Source organism: Trachemys scripta, chromosome 15 (genome assembly GCF_013100865.1).
Source record: "Trachemys scripta elegans isolate TJP31775 chromosome 15, CAS_Tse_1.0, whole genome shotgun sequence".
NCBI classification, from domain to species: Eukaryota; Metazoa; Chordata; order Testudines; family Emydidae; genus Trachemys; species Trachemys scripta.
The window spans coordinates 2,227,258-2,247,708 of NC_048312.1; the positions used below are offsets into that span (position 1 = coordinate 2,227,258).

At 53.0% G+C, this 20,451-nt stretch overlaps 1 protein-coding gene across 2 annotated transcripts in view; it reads right to left on the reverse strand.

Moving 5' to 3' along the window:
- Window positions 1-409: 409 nt before the first annotated feature.
- SEZ6L (seizure related 6 homolog like) overlaps window positions 410-20,451 on the reverse strand; it is a 143,041-nt gene continuing 122,999 nt past the window's right edge. Inside the window, exons 10-17 of one of the 2 annotated variants that reach the window (XM_034791293.1) lie at window positions 14,136-14,332; window positions 11,926-12,120; window positions 11,383-11,574; window positions 7,335-7,529; window positions 5,541-5,573; window positions 4,479-4,590; window positions 3,965-4,067; window positions 410-2,578 (exon numbers count right to left, since the gene is read on the reverse strand). In XM_034791293.1, the coding sequence (XP_034647184.1) occupies window positions 2,549-2,578; window positions 3,965-4,067; window positions 4,479-4,590; window positions 5,541-5,573; window positions 7,335-7,529; window positions 11,383-11,574; window positions 11,926-12,120; window positions 14,136-14,332 (1,057 nt within the window). In that variant the 3' untranslated portion in view covers window positions 410-2,548. Of the gene's footprint in view, window positions 2,579-3,964; window positions 4,068-4,478; window positions 4,594-5,540; window positions 5,574-7,334; window positions 7,530-11,382; window positions 11,575-11,925; window positions 12,121-14,135; window positions 14,333-20,451 lie in introns of both variants that reach the window. The other variant, XM_034791292.1, reaches the window with a different exon arrangement.

The window sequence follows — 20,451 nt, forward strand, 5'->3', positions numbered from 1 at the left end:
CTAGAATCTAGCCCTGAGGCGCCCCTGAGAGCCACCAGGCTTATATGCTGCAGGGGATAACCTGGGCCCATTTTCTGGAGAAAAACTCCACAGTTGAAATACTGTGAGATGGACCCAAGACATCAATCGTCACCGTTTGGGTCCAGGGGGACTCTTCTGCACCATTCACTCATTTCGGATCAGACTCATTCACGAATGTGACAATGGAAGGGTCTGGTGTGTAACCATGGAGACCTGCGGATCACATGGCAGATCGCGTTGACGTGTATGCAGCATGTAATACAGGCTGAAGCACAGGCATATTCTGTGGCTCACATTTTTGTTAAACTTATTTTCAACCATTAAAAAATATAGTACAATTTGTATTAAGGTTACACTAAATTCTAGAGCTTCCCATGGAAGTACTGGATCATGTTCAAAAATATTTAATCCCAACAATTTTCACATTGTTCTTATAAAAACAGACATATATGAACAGAAATGAAATACCTGGTACATTTCTGGCACCTTTTTTTGTTTTTGTTTTTCTTTTTTTTTAACCTTTACAAATTACAAATACACATTCAGTTTTGTTTTTTTCAAAGGAAAAAAAATCTAATGTCTCAGTCATACCACTGCAGAGATGCACTAACCTTCTCTAAACTAAAACGGACTTGAAAACGTTGTCATGGTTAGAACTGCCATTCTACACAGACAGAAAAAAGACACCAGCAGCCAAAGAAACATCAACAATGTCGCTGTCCCTCCAATGATAGCAGGAATGGTCCTGTGTGACCGCCAGTTTTGTGAAGAGAAATATTGGTAACTAAGTCATTGGAACCTTTTGTGAATCTTTATGTTTCCATGAAAAGAAACCATTTGAGCATTTGTTTTGTTAAATGTGAACATATTATTCTCCAGAACCAAAGAATATGAATGTGGTGCTCGAATTCCAGTTGTCACAGGGTTAGATCAAGATGGAAGTGGCTACTAAAGGCTCTATTTTGCCTGCTATGTTCCTCCAGCGATTGGGCTCCTGTTCTGAAGTCAGGGAAGGTTTGCTACCTGACTTTCTTCCCTACCATCATCCCACTAGTCTATTCTCTCTTCTCCAAGTGGGGTTTGCCCAATGCCTGACTCACAAGCGGAGTGCAAATCTAGTTGATTTCCTGTTAGCTCAAAGCTGGACAGTGCAGCTCTTACTGGACACTGTTTTCTGCCTCGGAGTAGTGGCAGCGCCCTGGAATGGGTTTGGAATGACAGGAACGTGGTGGTTTGGTTGCTGCCATAAAGTCTTCCCATGCTGCTGAGATCTGATCAAGTGCACTCTGCTGGCTTTGCATGCTCCGGGAAGATGGGAGGAAGGACTGACTCTGGCTCTTCCCATGCAGAGTTGTGGCTAACTAACCAGCCCACCTGCCCTTCCCAGAGCAGCTATTCCAGAAGAACAGTGGACTCTTCCAGTTGCATGAGGGCACCGTAACCTTGAAGGGTGAATGCTCCAAAATTAACCAGAGCATATGATAGGATCCTGTATTCCATCGTTATTACCCTGAGATACTTACAATAAAGTGGGCAAAAGGTGAACTCCGACTTTGAGAGAGACTGCATATTCCTTGCAATGGCCACAGTAAATGTTATTAAAAAGCAATAACAGGTGTGAGGAGAAGACAAGCAAGCCTGTCTGTTCCCAGTGTAGCAGAAACACAGCCCGAGAAGATTGTACCCATGCCTGCCAAGGTCTCTCAGACCATGGTTGATATGCTCAGCAATCGCTGGTTGCACACGTTAAGGCTTCTCTGCAGCAGCTCACATGTTCTTGTATGAGCCTCTCCAGGATTAAAAACAAACTGGGCCAAGCAAGTAGCATGTAACTTGCTAGTTTGGTCTCTGCTTCCCCTTTCTCCCCAGACACCCGAGGGCACTGCGCTGTACCTGCCTGGTAACTTTCCTGAGATGGGCCCCAGGAGAGAGGCTGCTCCCTCTACTCACTGCTCTTTGAATCAGAGAGCGTAGCACCAGATGCCTGATCAAACTCTAGGAGAACCGGAAATGTGTGGGCAGTAGTTAGGCTTAGGACAGTGCTCAGAAAGACTCTCTATGTATAATACCAAGGAATCAAGCTCTGTGTCTAACCCAGCTCTTGGCAGTTAACTGCAGGATCTTGCATGGAGACATTTTAATTTTTAACACCACGAAAAACGTAAAATCTCTTTGCGTGTGGCCAGTGCAGAGTTGGAGACTGTCGCTGCTGCGGGATGGGGCCAGCTGATCCCTGCACCTACCCACCTTCATGTGTGGGCTGGTAGCTCTGCACTGGTCCTCAGAGGTCTGGTACACCCAGGGAGCGGAGTACAGCCTGCCGGGAACACTCTGAACACATCTATCTCAAGTTAAATAGAATAAATACAGCGAAGAAAACAGTGAAATCATCAATAAAGAGGCAAAAGGACAGACAAGAGTAGGTCCAGGATTCCAATTAAACTCCACATGGTCTCTGGATTAGTTACGGAGGAAGTTCTATTGGAGTGAATTAAGTTCACATTTGGAGACTCTCATATCACTGTCTTTATATTGAAACTTCATATTCTCTTGTTTCCTAAAAAGAAGAAAAAACACGTTTAAAGGAATGGTTGGGTTTCCACCCACATTAATCAGCCCTGGTCTATGTGAGATCAGACCCAGGTGATATCTAGGCCTTGTCAATGCAAGAAAACTGGCTTGATTTCATTAAATTGGTTTAGAAGCTGATGTAGTTAAAGGGTTCAAAACCCCAGGTGTCTCCCTTTGATTTCTATTTAAGAGGGCCCGTGCAAGAGGGCTGTGTCAATTTAACTAGACCCGTTTCTAAACTGATTCGCTATTTGGTACAGTTTTCTCATGGAGACAACAGTATGGCCAACCCCGGACATTCAGAAACCATAAATCAGGTCCCAAAAATCACAAGATTGGTTTAAAAATCACGAGGTTTAAACAGATAATACATTTGGGGTCTTTTACTCTGCCTTCCAGTTTTGGAGCCTTTGGGTCACACTTGGGTCACATTTTTCAGCTTTTCTTTACAACCACAGGGGCTGGAAACTGACTTTTTAAAATGAAAGCTGAGATTCTCATGCAATCTGTGGCCTGTGGGAGCTGGGGCTCTGAGTCAAATGCCAAATATTGTGAGGCTCGTGATAAAACTGAGAGTAGGCAACACTGATTTGAAGACCTAACTCACGCCAAGGCACTGCCTTATTTCTCATGCCCCCAGACACACACACCTGGCTGCTCAAACAGGCCCCTTGTTCTAACATGGAGCTCAGAGCTTGGCTGGGAGACTCTCGCCCCATGTAACAGGAGCTGGTTGCTCAGCACCTGGCAGGATCTGGCGCTTTCCTAGCTAGAAGTTAGACAGAAGCCATTGTGCAAAGCAGCTGCGGGAGGTGAGGACAGGACTTCCAGCAGGCCCCGCAGTTTCCCTCGGCACTGAGCTTAGCTCAGAGACCCCTCGGGGGAGACTAGTTCAGTGTAACTGCTGTACCTGCCCCACAACGAGCCTGTCATGTCACTGCAGAATCCACAGAGCCACTCACATCCCCTGCTTTAGACCTCAGGTGTCCTACCTGCGCCTGGGGGAGTCTCACACGCCAAAGGGCCAGGAGAGGGGAGCCCAGCAGTCAGTAGGAGGGTATTAGACCCTCCTTGGCTAAACTCTAACACCCCCTGCCCCTCGCTCTGATTGTCCGGCTCACCCTGTCCCCAGGGTGGGGTGGAAATGCTGGTGCTGTTGAAACTCCCCTAAAGACTGATTTTCTGGCTGACCCGCTGCATCATTTGCCCACCGGGACACAAAGGGCGATAAGAAGCAGAGATGTTCTCTCAGGAGGGACCTTGAGGGGGGTTCGTAACCTTCCCTCTTGCTGTGAGTTTGCGCCAAGCCTTCACCTTCAGTTTAACGTAATGTACGGCTGGAGAGAACTGAGGCACTGAAAGACCAACTCACCCCTGTCTCGTAAATTGGGTTGTCAAACTCCGTCTCTACAGTGATCTGGCTGTATGGGTGGGAATACATGAGGGGCAAGCGCAAGTTGGAGTAGTACCGACATCTGAGAAAAAGAGACGCAAGACAGAGAAGTCACCTCACTGGGTTGGAACAACGCAGAACCCAATGGCTTGCGCATGTGGAGTGGTGAAGCCAATGGAGCAAGGCAACCCACACTCACGCTCCCAAATCACCCATTCCCCTTTGCTCTCCCGCCTGCATTCACTGCGCAGCACGGAGATCACGCAATACTGGCAGCAAATACTGCGAGGTAAGGGGCTAATTATCAGAGCTGCCTGGCCCCTCAGCACCCACAGGGTCCGGGGTAGCTGCTGGGTGCTCCCTCTCGGGAGGAACACAGCACTGGGCAGAGGGCACTGGGAGGCTTCTGAGCTGCTGTTTGCCCAGCGCTCTGAGATCCCTGGTTAGAGGCCCTGGAGAAGTGCCCAGTGTTGCTGTTAGAGTGGGTCCCCACCTTGTGATATAGATGTATGCGCCCCCCAGCAGTAGTGAGATGATCAGCACTGGGATGAATATGGCTAGCGCCATGTTTCCCCCTTCGAGCGACGTCTCTGCGGCAGCTTCTGCTACTGAAAACACAATATTCATTATGTTCCCATAGGCCAAACGTTTAGGATTCCCCCCCCCGCCCTTGGGCTCTGCTTCCCTCCTAACCTTTCCCTCCCCTCATGGTACTGCCTTGTCTCTGTGGCCAGCTGCAGAATGATGCTTGTTTGAAATATAACCGTAAGACCCAGGTTTCTTCAGGGCCACCCAGAGGATTCAGGGGGCCTGGGGTCTTTGGCAGCGGGGGGCCCCCGCCGCCGAATTCCCGCTGAAGACCCAGCACTTCAGCGACGGGTCCCGGGGCGGAAGGAACCCCTGCCGCTGAATTGCCGCCGAAGACCTGGAGTGGAAGAAGCTCCGGGGGCCTGGGCCCCACGAGGGTTTTCTGGGGCCCCCGGAGCGAGTGAAGGACCCCGCTCCAGGGGCCCTGAAAAACTCTCGTGGGGGCCTGGGGCAAATTGCCCCACTTGCCTCCCCCCCCCCCGGGCAGCCCTGGGTTTCTTCACAAGCCCAAACCAACCCCATCTATTGTCTAGTGTCCCATATCAGCTGGGAGCACAAAGTGGGGCCCTGAGGTGCCCTGCAGGAGACGGGCAGGTGAAAGAGAGATTTTATTGTCTGAAATGCAATTGCTCTCCAGTGGTCCCAGCTGCAGGCCCCAATGGGTGACCACGAGTACTCAAAGCCTCAGACCAAGCCCTTCTGCCCAGAGGACCTCCCCAAATATTCCATCCCTCTGAAGAGTCCTGCACTGAGGGCACGTGACACCCTCCCATGCAGAGTGGTCAGCCCAGCTGCGTTCCAGAGTCCCTAATTTCTGAACTGCAGAGCAATGTCAATGGCGCAATGCATACTTGTTGCAAATTTGTTTGCATTGTCTGACCAAATGCAGGTGCTGCACTCTCCAGAGGGCGGTGCCAGACATGTGCTCTGCCTGACTGGGATTTTCCAGCAAATGGATTTCACTCACCTTCTAAAGCGTGTTCAAAACTGTCTTGATTCACTGCAAGAGAAATTGGGAATTGTTGGCAGGGTTCGAGATGGTCATGGGGGCTGGCAGTCTCGTGTGAAATGTGAAAAATACCCACATTTCCCTTAGGTGGATTTACTATTTTCCCTCTTTGTGAAAACTCTAGTGCCCCAGGCCAGAAATTAGAACTAGCCAGAAGAACATTCCCAGCAGCATAAGGAACCCCCCTGGATCTCCTTCTTCAGGGGAAGCTCGCTGAGCACTTTCATAGGAACATCTGATGGGCAATTGTCTGCTCTCTTTTCTCCATCAGTGGCTTGTTTCAAACGCTTTCAAGAAAGGTGCCAGAAAGCCCATCGTGGGTGATTATGGAATGACTTGCCCTTTGGGGACATTTCCTGCAACCCCGTCAGGAGTAGTCGCCTCATGCCCTGAGCACGAGAGTTTATAACCGTCATTAATATTTTCAGCCCTGTCTAATTTAACGGTGGCTGCTCTCATTATCCATATCCGTGTCTGTTTCTTTCTTGAATCCTGCTCTACTCTTGGTCTCAATGGCATCTTGTGACAGTGAGTTCCAAAGGCTAATCCTATGCTGGGTAAAAGGAGATTTCCTTGCATCAATTTTAAATTTGCTGCCTTTCAATTGCTTTGAATATCCTCTCATCCTTGTTTTAGGAGAGAGAGGAAATAAAGTTCTGGTGGGCATCCCGCATGAGTGTCCCTGTGCATCCTTCTCAACTTCCCCTCCCATTCACACCCATGCCCCTGCCCTCTGCAGTGACATACCCCAGAGGTCTCTTCCATCAGCACGTGGGCACGGGGAGTCCCCCAATTTGGAGTCTCTGCTTCTCTCCACAGACCCCAAACCGTGCCCCCAACACTGAGCTCTTTGGATGCTTTTGGCCTTTCTGCACCCACCGAAGGCATTCCTGGACTGGCCTTACAACAAGCGCCATATAACTACAGGGCAATCAGCTGCCAAGCGAAGCCTGGGGTCAGGGGAATTACATTATCCTCTCCTGAGCAATCTGCAAAAGCCTGGAAATACACTGCTGTTCCGGGACACGGTTACTGGGCAATTCACAGGAAATTGTGGGATGGTTATTTCCTGCTGTTTAGTGTGTTACCAGGAGGTCCCTCCTTGTGTCCAGGAAATAGACTCAAACTGAAAACTGGCCAGTTCACCAAGCAGGGCTTCCTCTGGCCATTGTCATCAACTCGTGACCCAAGGCAGGGTCCACATAGAGAAATGTTAAATGCAGGAACAAACTGTTCACCGGACTTGGGGCAGAATCCAGACCCCTCTGGACACTCTGGGGACCATTTCTGCTCCCCCAGCCCTGTCTGCCACGTGCTGGGCAACTGCTGCTAGTTAGCAGCTTCCGACACAGTTCACTAGGAAGGGGTTGAGATGGATTCCCTCCCCCGGGCGGGCAGAACCTCTTAGAGATAAATCCGTAACAACTACCAAAATCTCCGATGCCCGTGGCTGGAAACCTGGCAACACCAATGTGTCAGAGAGCCTGGGTGACACCTGGAGAGCTGTTTGTTTTCAGGGCTGAAGGTAAAACAGAAGAAGGAGCTCTTAAGGAGGGGACTGCAGTGACATGCTTTGCTGTCTTTTAATGGCGGTGAGAATGGAGAAATCTCCGTGCTGGGAGGAGGTCGCTGCTCAGAGCTAATTCTCTGGCGTGGCGGGAACTAGCTGAGGACACCTGCAAAATCCCGGTGGATTCCAGCCCCTTCCCAAACTGTGGTCTTGTTTTCCAGCTGTCTCAGAAAGCTCGTTACCTTTGCAGATGGGCAGGGGTCCGCTCCAGTGGGACGGCTGGCCCAGAATGCATTTGATAGTAACCTCGCCCATTAGCTCAAAGCCTTCATAACACATGAACGTCAGGGATTCGCCTGGCAAGTAAAGGCGTTTGTAGAGTATTTGGTAGCCATTTTCAGGTAATCCTGGATTATCACAGGCAAGGGACTCTTCAGCTGAAAAGAAACATCCCAGTGAGAGTCACGCTTTTTCTGCCTGTCCCGAGCGTTTACCTAGCCGTCAGTCCAGTACTGTGGGATCTAAGCCGTAGCCACAGTAATCACTGGATTTATTTTTTCCTCACCTTCACCAACTGCATTTGGCTAAAGAGGAACAGTATGTCAGGCAATAGCCTGGTATATTAGTCCGTTCAACAGCTGTTAAGTGTGTAAGAAGGTGAACTTTGTGCTCTGGTATTCACCAGCAGAAGTTGGTCCAATACAAGAAATTATCTCCCCCACCTTGTCTTGCTAATATCCTGGGACTGACACAACTACAAGTACACTGCATACTGGTATTATACAGTCACCATCACCATGAAAATATACACACACTCCAGAGCTGGGCACAGACTTATTCCCATAGGAAATAGTGGGACCTGAAGCATTAATTCCATGAAGGGACATCTGAGCTCTTTGGCAATAATCTAGTATCACTGTTCTCTGTCATGGCCCCAGAGAAAGGATGAGCGGGAGAACTAGGAACATCAGCAAAAGCCCTCCTCCAGAACACACAGGACTAAAACAACAAAGTGCGCTGGCAAATGGAGCTGTGATTTCCCAGTGCTGCTCTCTCTTCCTCACACTGGCTATGGAGCGAACTCCTGAATTTCAGGATGTGCTACGACAACAAACCTGATCCACACAAGGGTTGCGGGAAGTGGCTACTCAGCGGAAATGCCAAGGCAGAACTGATAGGCCTGTCAGAGAACAGCCTGGGACTCTGTCTACAGGCCGGGCCTCCGTAGAGCAGATACAAACCGACTGCCGATTCTGGTCTCCAGGCCCTGCAGAGCGATGAGCACTGTGATAGCCAACCCAGCCTGTGCAGCCTTTGTAGAATGCCAAAGGGTCTCATCAGGCAAGTGGGGCTGAGTCTTGCCTCTGCCCAGAGGATGATGTGGGGAGCTGAAGCTACTTCAAAATGACACAGCAAACTCCAGGAAAAGATGGGCTTTCAGACAAGCCCAAGGTGGCATTCTGCAGGGAGAGGGCGTGAGAGGCAGAGAGCGGGCGGCCCAGCCAACAAAGCAGCGTGACTGCAAAGAGACTTTGCTCCGTTGAGCAGAGTGGAGTGACGGCCAATTGACACCGGCTGGGGATCGGGCCCAAACCTTTCCCTTAGCTTTTTACACAACTGTTTTCAATCCGGAACCCCTCTTACCCCTTCTTTTTGTCCTATGACTGCTGGTGTTAACAGGCCACTCCACCTCGAATGGGCCCTTAGAATATGTGCTAACGACTTATGCTAAACTCTCTGTTGCACCTTGCACTTAGCTGTGATGCCGGGATTACCTTGCCGCTGGAAAGCTGGTCTCTCTCACCAACAGAAGTGGGTCCAGTAAAAGCTATTCCCTCCCCCTTGTCTCTTGCTATGAAATCAAACATTTAGGGGGGAAGCTGGCTTGGGCTAAGTGTCCAGCAGAGGGAGCAGAGACTGGGTGCTGCATGGAACAGGCAGGTTGCAAGTGAGCGGGGCAAGGGCACCGTCAGCTCTTAGCCAGCACTTTCTGGGGCGCCCTATGTGTCCCTGTAAAGGTGCTAGGAGCCCCGGGGGCATGCGCTGTGCAGTCTGCGGCACTGGGGCAGCTGCTCTGGTCCAGGCACAGTGAGGGGCGCAGAGAGTCCCGGTTCTGAGTGGGGCGGAAGCAGTAGCTAAACCCCGACCGGCGCTCTGCCCAGGCTGGGTGTTGACCCAACACCAGCATTTCTGGGGCCAGGCCAACCACTGACTGTCACCCAGGGTCCAGGAGGCTGCCCCTTCCCCTTGTGCTCCCGAGGATGCAGGGCAGAGCTGAGGACTCCAGTAAGGCAGTGAGTAGTGGCTACAGAACGCCAGCAGAGGGAGGTGATCGTTGCCATTAGCTCACTGACTTGTCCAGCCGCTGCCAGGCAAAGGCTGGGGAGCATGCTAAAAGGAAGGCGACAGGCAGCAGCAAAAGGGGGGGGGGTGACAGCGCTCCTCCTAGATTCGGCCCTCTAGCTCCCTCGTGTAAGGAACCTGGTTGCACAGCTGCCTGGTCAGCAGCAAGGTGCGAGCTCAGGATCTTCCACGCCATATTACAGGCCTCCTCCAGCTAAAGGACATTTGCCATTTATGGTACGGGTTACTGGGTTTGTATCCTGCAGGAGTGAGAGCATGGCAAAATCACAGACACTTACGCAGATCTGGCGCCCTCCCCAGCAAATGACAGGAGTTCATGCATCGCCTGCCACCCCTTCCCCCCCTCCCCCAATACACGACATGGACTCTGGAAAGATTCCCAAGAGAAGTAATATGCAGCATCAGTGCTGCCAATTCATGTGATTTGATCATGTCTCTCATGGTATTTGGCACTCCTCTTAAAAGCCCCAGCTCCCGGAGTCAGATGATTTACACGAGACTCTCAGCTTGCATTTTTCAAAGTCCTGGCAACCAATAAAAACACCCCTTCCCCATTTATCGTTTTTTAAAACCTTATGATTTTTAAGCCAGTCTCATGATCTTTGGGGTCCAGCTCATGATTCTGACTAGCTGGGGCTGGTGATACTTGGTGCCTTGGAGGCCTGGCTGGATCACTGAAGGGAAAGTGGTCACGAACGGTGCCTGTAGGGACAAGGGCACTGGCTCGCTGAAGCAGCATGCTCCCTGGGTGTGAGGAGTATCTCCCCTGGGGCGAGTAGGGTTTTCATTGCTTGAACCATTTCAATACGTTTTTTCATTGAAAATGGCCTTAAAAAAAAAAAAGACGCCACTGATCTTTTCATGAAAACGGCTGACATGGTCAGCACCTACAAAATGGCCTGCCATCTTCTGGCCCCTTTCCCAAGTTTTGACTGAAAAATCCTGGCCATGGCCATTGAAATGACAAGGAACGTTGACACCTCCCCAATTTTGAAAGCAATATTAATGACAAATGGGGGAAAACTGAAAAATGGGTCAATTTTGAAGCCTGCGAAATGAAATCAAGGCGGCACTGTCTCGCAGTAAGAGGGATTTGACCAGCTCTGCTGGTGGTAACAGCCAGCGTACAACCGGGGTGGCCTTTGCTCTAGATCAGGAGCTGGGGGACAAAGGGGCAGGAGCTGCTGAGCAGGGAAGATATTGAGTTTCTTCACCTTCCTTGCACCAGGCAGCGTTGCCTTCCGCTCTGGCAGTATCGGACCCCATTAGCAGGCAGGGTCAGGAGCTGGTAGCACCCCTGCAGGGAGATGGGGTGACACAGGTCTTCTGCAAACGAGATGGGAGGCCACAGAACAAAACCCACAGTGATTTCAGCAGCAGCGCTGCCTGTTCTGCTGTTGCAGGGAGACCTGCTATCAGGGGTGTTTCTATTACACTGCTGCTCGTCAGCCTCTTTAACGAGCTTTTACTTATCCTCTCATTCTAGACCCTGGTTATTTGAATTGTTATTAACTGCTTTGAATTGCTGGTGTGTAGGAAGGGAGTCTTCAAACTTCCGGCAACAAAGAAAAGGCCTCCTGGATGGATGGGACCAGTGCGGCCCACATGGTATCTAGTGTACGGGATCTGGGGCTATAGCAAGGAGAACGTCCCTAAAGATCTCGCTGTTGAAAGGAGGAAAAAGCCCGAAGGAAACTGGAGGTGACAGAACAGGAGCAATGGTTTCTGATGCCTGGCTCGGTATGTCTGGTGCTTACAGAACGGACTGTCTGCAGGGACCCTGGGCTCATCCGCTGCTTGCTCCAGCGGGTTCTGAATTTCCAATGGGAAACTTGCAAATCAATTCAGATAACAAGGAGTAAAGTAAAACTGCAGCCGCGAGAAGAGAAATAATTGCAACCCCATAGAGCACGGAGCCCAACTTACAGACACAGTGGGGTAGCCTTGATGTCCAGATTGGAGTTCCTGTTTCGCGGCTGTAACACGTAAGAAGGGAACTTCCTTCCAGTACAAAGCCTGGGTTACACGTGTATTGAATGGTGGTTCCAACCAGCAGCACTGGATCAGAAATTAAACGGGTCGAGTGGTCCACTTCCCCAGGGTCTGTGCAGTACATAACTAGAGACAAACAGGTTGTGTAACTCCTCACAGGAACGTGACACAGGACAAGCAGCCAGGCAGGCAGTGGGGGCAGATAAACCGATCAGTAGCTCTGAAAGGGACTGGTGTGGAGTCCACTGGCAAAGTCACGGGAAGGAGGTTGGAAAACGCTTTATTCAGCATGTGTTCAGCACAACCGCGTCCCATTTCACATGCACCCTGACATTAAATGGGTCTGATCCAGAGTCCAGAGATGTCAAAGGAAAGCTCCCCATTGATCTGAATGGGCTTTGGACCTGGCTGACTGTGTGCACGAACCCAGCAATACCAAGTAATGTGTGTGTAGGGGGGAGGAGGGGTTTGTCTTACTTTTTTCACAAAACGGAGGGTCGCTGCTCCAGGTGAGGTCCCATTGGCAGGTGAGCGTGTCACTTCCTACGATGTCATATCCTGGATCACACTGGTAGGTGATCTTGGCCCCTCTCACTAGTGCTGTGTGTGATGTGGTCTTCCACCCGTTCTGAATTTCAGGCAGGTCTGAACACGAGTCATTCCTTGAGACCTCTGTAGCCACAGAAAGATGCTCGCTAGTACTTAACGATCTGCACAGATTGCCCCTTGGCCTGCCTGCTTGCTTTCTCACCAACAGGGGGCGACCTTTCTCGGTGCTGCACAGGCTGCCCGGAGAGGGGTTATTTGATTTACAAAGTGAAGCTGATGACCCTTCCAGCTCTGAATGTGAAAAGCATACAGCCGGCCATTTGCTAGCCCTGGTGGTGCTGGTGCCATGGTCAGCAGAGGGAGCGTCACAGCACAGTGTGATCAGCACAGCACCGGATTAGGGCTGCGTTTAGAGGCTTCAAAAATCCCGCTAGACCCTAACGAGTTTCAGAAATGGGCGGCACTTCCTAAGCATCCCTTCACTGCCCAGGCAAGCGGTGTGCCTGGGCCTTTACACATGACTATTGCTGCCCTTCTGTTAACGATCTGTCCCATCGTTAACGAGGAGCTGAAATATCCTCCTGGGCCCAGATCCCCAAAGGATGGGGCTGGCCATGGGGAATTCCCGGCTAACCAAAGCCGCCTGGTACATTTGCCTTGATTTGGAGGCTAAACGCAGTTTGTCAGCATTAGTGTAAGTTTAGCAGAAGCCAGTTGCAGGCAGTTGATCCCAAAGGGTTTGTGTTTTCACACCTGCTGTGAAAGCAGCGCTAGCCGAGCACAGCACTTACAGTTCCAGGCTAATTTGCTCCACCGTATTATTTCCTGCCCCCTAAGTTCCTAAGGTCGGTGACTTTCAAGCGGATCGCTGTGTCCACAGACGCAGTGCGGCGCTTTACGGAAGGGGCCCTGCAGATCACAGCTGACCTGCACTGTATCTCATTCTCTGCTGCTGTAATAGTGCATGCAGGCGGGAAGGAGAAATGCTCGCTGGGCACCACTGCCAGCTCCTGGAGGGGGGCCAGGTGCTCTGCGTGTGTGCAAGCCGGGTGCTCTGCGCGTGTGCAAACAGGGCGCTCTGCATGTGTGCAAACTGGACACTCTGCGTGTGTGCAAGCCGGGCGTTCTGCGCGTTTGCAAGCCGGGCACTCTGCATGTGTGCAAGTCGGGCGCTCTGCGTGTGTGCAAGCCGGGCACTCTGTGTATGCACAAACGGGGCTCTGGATGCAGCTGGAGTGTTGCAATGCACACGTGGTACTGGGTAGCCCATCACCACCCTGGGTCGGTGCTGAGGGACCAACGGATGAGCCTGACCAAAGCACTCCCACAGCCATGCTAGTGCAACCCACCCCGTGCAGTGGGCCAGCCCCCGCCATGCATTGGGGAAGCCAGGAGGACACTAGGTGGCGTGTGCAGAATGAGGGAGTTAGAGGGTTCAGAAGGTGGGAATGAGTGACTGGCCCCAGGTAAGGCCCAGGGGCCAGGCTATCCCCACAGAGTCAGGGAGCCGTCAGTCAGCACCAAGCACCTCCCACCCCCAATCCTGAGGCAGTGAGCGTCACTCTGGCCTTTCCCCATGGCCGGTGCGGTGCTGCAGTTTGGCAGCGCTGTCTGGCCCAGCCCATGGGGGCCTGCACGGCTGGAGAATGCTGCAAGGGCTGGCAGAAGGCCAGGGACAGTAGCCACAGAGGGCTGTTGTAGCAGGTGGCCATTGCCTGGGGGATGTAGGCAATAGCGGCTACGGGTTTCAGAGGAGCACAGGGAGCCTCTGCTGCTCTAACAGCCTGCCCAGGGCTAGCGCATGGGTCGGCTGAGCTGCGCCAGAGCCCTGGGGCCCATTGCCTGCCCCGGGTGAGGTAGCTCAGCGTCGGAAAACCTGCATCCCCTCACTCACCCCCCCACATTCTGGGTTAGAATTCACTGAGTCGCGGCCCTGGCAGACGCCACACCCAGATGCAACGTGTCCAGCCTCACTGCCCCAAGAGCAGATCTCAGTGCCCCCCTCACTGCCCCAAGAGCAGATTGCAGTGCCCCCCTCACTGCCCCAAGAGCAGATCGCAGTGCCCCCCCTCACTGCTCCAAGAGCAGATCGCAGTGGAGGCCCTGGCTGGATAGGGCAGCCCCCCCGGCACACCTACCTATGTAGTTCATGATGAATCCCTGCCCCTTCCCGAAGATGAGGCCCGCGGGGTCGGAGTGGAACTGGATGGTGAGGTCAGGGGTGGAGGAGTAGAGCTTCTGGGGGCCACTGCTGCCAACGTACTGCCCCAGGATCCGGGCCGTGAGTTCGTCCCCGTCATAAATGGTCAGGATGTCGCTGTTGCTCAGGTTCAGGCTGGGAAGGGAAGCACAGAGAGGAGCCTGGTCAGACCGGGTGCACAGGGGAATCCAGCCGGCACGTTACTGAGTCAGACCCAGGGGACGTGGGTACTGGACCCCGCCAGTTCCAGGCCACGACATCACCAAACATGTCCGCAAGGCCCGGAGCCACCCCCCAGCAGACTCCCCTCACTTCTTCCATGCCCAGGACTTGGGTATGGAAGCGAAGTGTGTGGACCCAATGTTCTGAGGAGCGCCCGGAGAAATCTCTGCTCCTGGAGGGCTCAGCAGGTCCCTGTGCAGGCTGTTCCCTGTCTGCGATCGTTTGAATTAACACAGGGGCCGATCCAGCGCCAGTGAGCAAGGCGTGGGACAGGGAGCGTTGCAGAGCTGCGGTGGACCTGAAAGCCTGCGGCCTGCGCCCATGGCTGCAGGGTGCACGGACGGCACGAGGGGGCTGATCTCTGACTGGACGAAGCGCAGAACACGTCTGCCTCTTCGGGCTTTTTCACAGTGGTGCCGTGAGCAACCGTCACCCCCCTTCACCCGCTGCCGGCGTTGGCTGCCTTCTGACGGCACGGCTGGATTTCCCACAGCTTAACTGAACTGAATTCTTTGTTCCTTTCGTACGGCAGAAAGCTCAGTGCTATGGGACATGGAGATGAGATGACTGGCTCCTGCTCTGAAGGGGAATTTAAGTTATTGTGTCAAAACATCCCATACCGCTGACGACGTTCCCGCTGGAACCGAAGCCTCAGGCGGCTCTGGGAGCAGCAGGGAGCCAGGGCCGGAACGAGGTGGGCAATAGGCAGGGTTACTTCCTAGCTAGCAGTGGTTTGCTACAGGCCTCCATCAGGGCCTCCTCTTGCCCTGCTGCTGGGTCAGTGTGTGCCTAGCTCTCGCCCTCTTCCTGGGGCATTGCCTCCCTCTGTCACCGCTGCCTCCCTCCCTTCCCACAGCCAGCATCTGCTCCACCCCCCACCTCTGACCACGCGGCGTGTCCGGTTTTCCAGTGAGGAGCAGGAGGATCGCTAGGAGGAGGTCGCTCTAACGAGTCCTTGGGGCGTGGCGGATCTGACAGGCCGGTGCTGGCCTGGCCCTGGAACCAAGTGGCAGCGATGGCCAGGGATCACAGCCTGAGCTGATGTAAATCAGTGCAGCTCCACTGAATTCAGGGGCAATTTAAATCTGGCCCAGAAAGCGTGGAGCAGGCATGGCCACCTGGAAAGCTGCGCCGAGACCACTGCACGCATCACTGAGCAAACAGGAAGGGGACTTTCCAAATTCCCAAGGACTTTAAGGCGTGGGGCTCACGGTTGGTCACCCGAGGGCAGGGCAGTATAGTTCAAACGATGACCAGAGAGGCGAGAACAGGCATTGTGGGACACCTCCCGGAGGCCAATCGCAGCACTGTAATCGACCAGGGTGTCTACACTGGCCCCACGGCCCTGTAGCCCCAGCACAGAAAGCTCTACGCCTCTTGTCGGGGTGGTTTTTTTTTACAGTGCTGCAACTGTGCAGTTTCTGCGCACTAAGTGGCTTGGCAGTGTGTACACCTCGGGAGTTACAGCGCAGAACCTGCCAGTGTGGACAAGGCTTTATTCCCAGGGCTCAGACGTGTTTCTGAAGGACAAGCCTGTCAAATGGGCCAGAACGCACCAGATAGCAGGTATTTTCCAAACCTCTCCCCAGGGCAGGAGACCCCCCAGCTTTCCCCTCCCCTCCCCAAATCACACCAGCGGAGCAGTATGCTCTGAGGGGGCTTTCAGTGGCGAAGTCTCTGTGTCTCTAGACAAGTCCATTGACAGACCGTCATTTGCCAAACTGGGTGCCTCCATCTCAGGGCTATGAGAAAACCATAGCTTGGCCAGACTTTCCTCCTTGTCCCCCGTGGAGAGCAATGCCCCCCTGGACAAAAGAGGGGGCTGTCAGGGCTGCTGGGAGAAATATTTGTAGTAGCCCCACTTTAGGATATCAGCAGCACATCACTGCGTAGCTCAGAAGCGTGTCATCACACAGCAGTCAACCTAGTATAACCGGCCATCCTGTCTTCAGGTTAACCAGGGGTGTGTGTGTCTGTATTCCTGCCAATCACACTACCCGCAAGAGAGACCAACACCACGCCTGCCAAGCCCTCCTCCCAAAAGAGAGCCCAGCACCTCAGGCACCTGAGCGCAGGGGGACCAGGGAACACAGCAGACAGCACGGTTCCTTGGCCTCTCAAAGTCTCTGCTAATTGAGTGCTGCTCTGGACGGATCAAAGGGGAGCTGCTGTCAGTGGGATGCAGGGGCTGGGATTGCAGGGGAGATCCAAGGAACACACACGCTGAGGGAAGCCCTCCAACCGCCTCCTCGTTTGGTGGCAGAGGCTCATGACTGATTGGCACCTGGAAGCCGAAGTCCCTCTCCTCTCCCCTCGCTCCAGGGCAAACAGGTGGGGAGGAAGGGAGTGCAGCTGTATCTGGGGATGAACAGAGACAGCTCGTCTCCCAAGCTGTCAGCCCAGGGCTGTGAAATCTCCCGCCAGGGCCAGCCTGAACAGAGATGAGCTGAGACGCACTAGGTGACAAATCAACCCAGAAGAAACTGATAAATAAACAACACCTGCTGCCTCCTCTGCCATGCTGTCAGAGCTTCAGATCAGTACCAAGCAATTCCAGCTCTCCTCCACGGGGCAGCTGGCTCTCTGCAGAGAGACCCTCCCTGCTGTGCCCGGCTGGTGTTTTCACCAGGACTTTGCTTTTCCAGCTCCCATCTTTGGGCCTGGTTCTCCAGGCACACGCAAGCCCTTTGTCCCAGGGGGACAGACTGAACCAGAAATGGAAGCTGCTGCTGCAAATGCCGGGTGGGTCTGTCCAGCTGGTGCCAGTTTTAAATGCCCAGCTATGGCTTAATAGTTTGCTAAGCCATTTGCGATGCTCTTTGGGAACTTCTGGAGCCCGGGAGAGAGCCCAGAGGACTGGAAAGGGGCGAGTATAGCACCGCTCTATGAAAAGGGGAATAAGGACAACCCAGGGAATTACAGACCAATCAGCTTCACTTTGGAAGATAATGGAGCAGATAATCAAACCAGGGCTTTGTAAGCACCTAGCAGATAATAGGGTGATAAATAACAGTCCACAGGGATTTGTCAAGAACAGATTGTGTCAAACCAGCCAAACATCCTTCTTGCCAGGATAACAAGGGTGGGCAGTGGGGAAGGGGGAGATGTGCTGTCTCCTGACTTTAGTAAGTCTTTTGATAGCGTCTCACAGCATGGAAACCTCCAGGGACTGGGGCGCCCCGGCAGGGTCAGAACATGGCAGTGCCCATATCTCCCGCACAGGCACGCTGGGGAGAGAGACGCTGCCCCTGTTGGGGAGTGCCCTGGTTTTACTACGCTTTCTCTTACCCATCGCCGCTGCCACTCAGCTGGGCACCTGCCCCACACCCACCCCAGCCTAGCGCGGCTTTGCTTTGAGATGCAAATGCAAATGTCTGAGTAAGGTTCTTGGTGGAAGCTATCTAGCCAATCCCAGCAGAACGCTGGCACTTGGTGCAAATCTCTGCTTTCCAGCAAACACCATTTCTGTTTGATTACTTCAAACTGTCTGGCCTCCAGTTCTGCCCCGCCCCAGCCCCCACAAAGCTGGGAAGGTGCATTAGGAGCCCGGCCTTCGGATTTTCTCTGAAAGCTTTAAAGCCGTTTTGACTCTAAGCTAGTACTTGATCTTCTGTGGAATCGTCTCTGGGAATCCCCAAAGAGCATCACAAGAGCTTCCCGCCGCATTGGCAGTATCCCCCTGGCAGTGGCTCTCAGCACAGGCAGCTTTCCGAGGAATCCTGTCTTACTGGCTAGCCACCTGAACATGCAGTGAGGCTGCCAGCTTGTATGTGCGCCGCATGAGGCAATCCTACGTCACGTCTCTGGTCTCAGGGGCCTGGAACCCAATCCTCCGCACGCAGTGGGTCTGATGGAATCAGGCAGGAGAGTGGATGCATTTCATGCAGACATACAAAAGAAAGAAAAGCCAGGACAAGGGAACTGGAGCTGGTTCCCACAGCTGAGCCTAGGGGGGACAGAGGAGGAGAGGATTTTATCCCTCCTCCCATCCTCTGGTACCTTTCCCAGTTACATCATTTCAACAGATCCTCCAACAACAATTTCTCCTTTGGGTCCGTCCGCCCCCACTCACTTCTCCAGCCCAGGTGGAGGTTTCTCTCATTATTAATTTTCCTTCTTTTTAACCCCATAACTACCACTGTGGGCAAGCGACAGCGAGGCAATGGGATTTTTTGCCTCAGAGGTCGCTATGGCTTGTGGTCCTTCCGCGCCCTCCTCGCAGCCGTGAAGGCGGAGTCACAGCCCTGTCGGTGGCAAAGTTATTCTGGTAGCGTGCAGCCTGAGACGGTGCCAGGCGCCCACGTGCGCTCTGTCTGCAGTGCGTGGCGGCTGTGGGGAAAATAACGTGTGAGGGGAAATTCCGGACTGGTCTCCTCGCGCGCTGATGGAGACAGACCAGGGGAGCTCAGGGCCAGGCGCAGCTCACGCTGTGCTCTTAGCAGCCGTGTTAGTGAAAGAGCCGGAGCCAGCGTCCCCTGGGCAAAGCAGCGTTCAGCCCTCCTGACATGCTGAAACAGGCCTGTCACTCAGAGAACTGCTGATCACCCAGAGTGCAGCACCTCCCAGGGCCCGGCCTGTGCTACTGACACCAGCGTGCTGGGGCTCTCAGGCAGACAGTCACTTCGAGTCCAGGGGCCAATCAGGAAAGGGGCTGGGAGCTATTAGGAGAAAGGTTAATTAGTGAGGGCCTGTCCCCAAACCCACTGAAGTCAATGGGAGTCTTTCCATTGACTTCAATAGACTTTGGATCAGGCACATGGCATCTGTAGAGTGCTTTGAACATGTGAAGTCCAGCGTGAATACACACGTGTGTGCACGCGCACACACACACCCACGCACACAATAATAATAATTTCCTGTCAGTGCAAAATTCCCTGTAGCTTCCCTTTCAATGGCCCATCCATATTATCCAGGGGCAATGCTTCTACGTGGCCTGCACCTGTAACGTACAGCGTGTCACACAAACGTACTCGTCTCATTAACTGAGACTGGCCAGTTAGGCTCCCTGAGTCCTGAGGCAGCCGAAAGCAGCAGTGCTCAGACTGTCAGCACCGAGCGGAGAGCAGCCATCAGGGAAGAATCCCTCTACGCCCGCCGGCGAGCCCGGGGGGTGCTGTGTAACGCTGGGCGAAGCAATGCTGGGGACACAGCTCCCGCAGAACCAGTCTGGTAGCCTGGTTGTCAGTGCAGCCCCAGCCCCAGCAGTGGGTCCCTGCATCCAAATAGCAACCAGGCCTCTTTGTTAAGCCGGCAGAATCCCTTAGATTTCCCTCCCACTGTCTGTTAATTAGCATCAGTGATTACAGGTGCTTCTAATTTTAGGCCCGGCTTGACAAAGCCCAGGCTGGGATGATTTAGTTGGGGATTGGTCCTGCTTTAAGCAGGGGGTTGGACTAGATGACCTCCTGAGGTCTCTTCCAACCCAGATATTCTATGATTGTATGATTCTGTGACATGCACACTAGTGAGTGACCAGCACTAAAACTATTCCACTGCTGGACACTAGCAGCCAGGCCCCATTAACTGGGCCACACGGGTGACACTAGCTGCTTTCCCTGGCTCTGAGGCCACCTGCCTGCCCTGCTCTGCATGTCCTCTCAAGGTAAGATCCCGTCCAGAGCATGTGTGTATGTGAGTCACAATATGTACAAAGAGTGCCACCTAGTGGCACAGCCGTTAGGGTGTATGGCTCATCAGTGGCTAGTTTTAGCAAAGCTGTGGTTACATTACAAATGGCCTCCTGCCTGAGTAGATCTTACCAGGCCAAGCAAACTCAGCAACGACATTAAGTCAGGCAGGAAAAGCAGAAAAATCCCTCTGATGCCTCCTCGTGAAACCCTGTCTTCCCAATCTTCTCCTTCACACACAATCCAGATTTGCTCTGGGCTTCCATTCCTTAAACCCGAGCCGAGAGGGTCCCACTGTGACGATTTTCTGACAAAGAAAGTCACACCAATGCTTGCCTCTCTTGTGTGTATTCAGCCCCAGAAACAGTCCCGGTAACAATGGTGCATAAGGCAAGCAAACTCTCC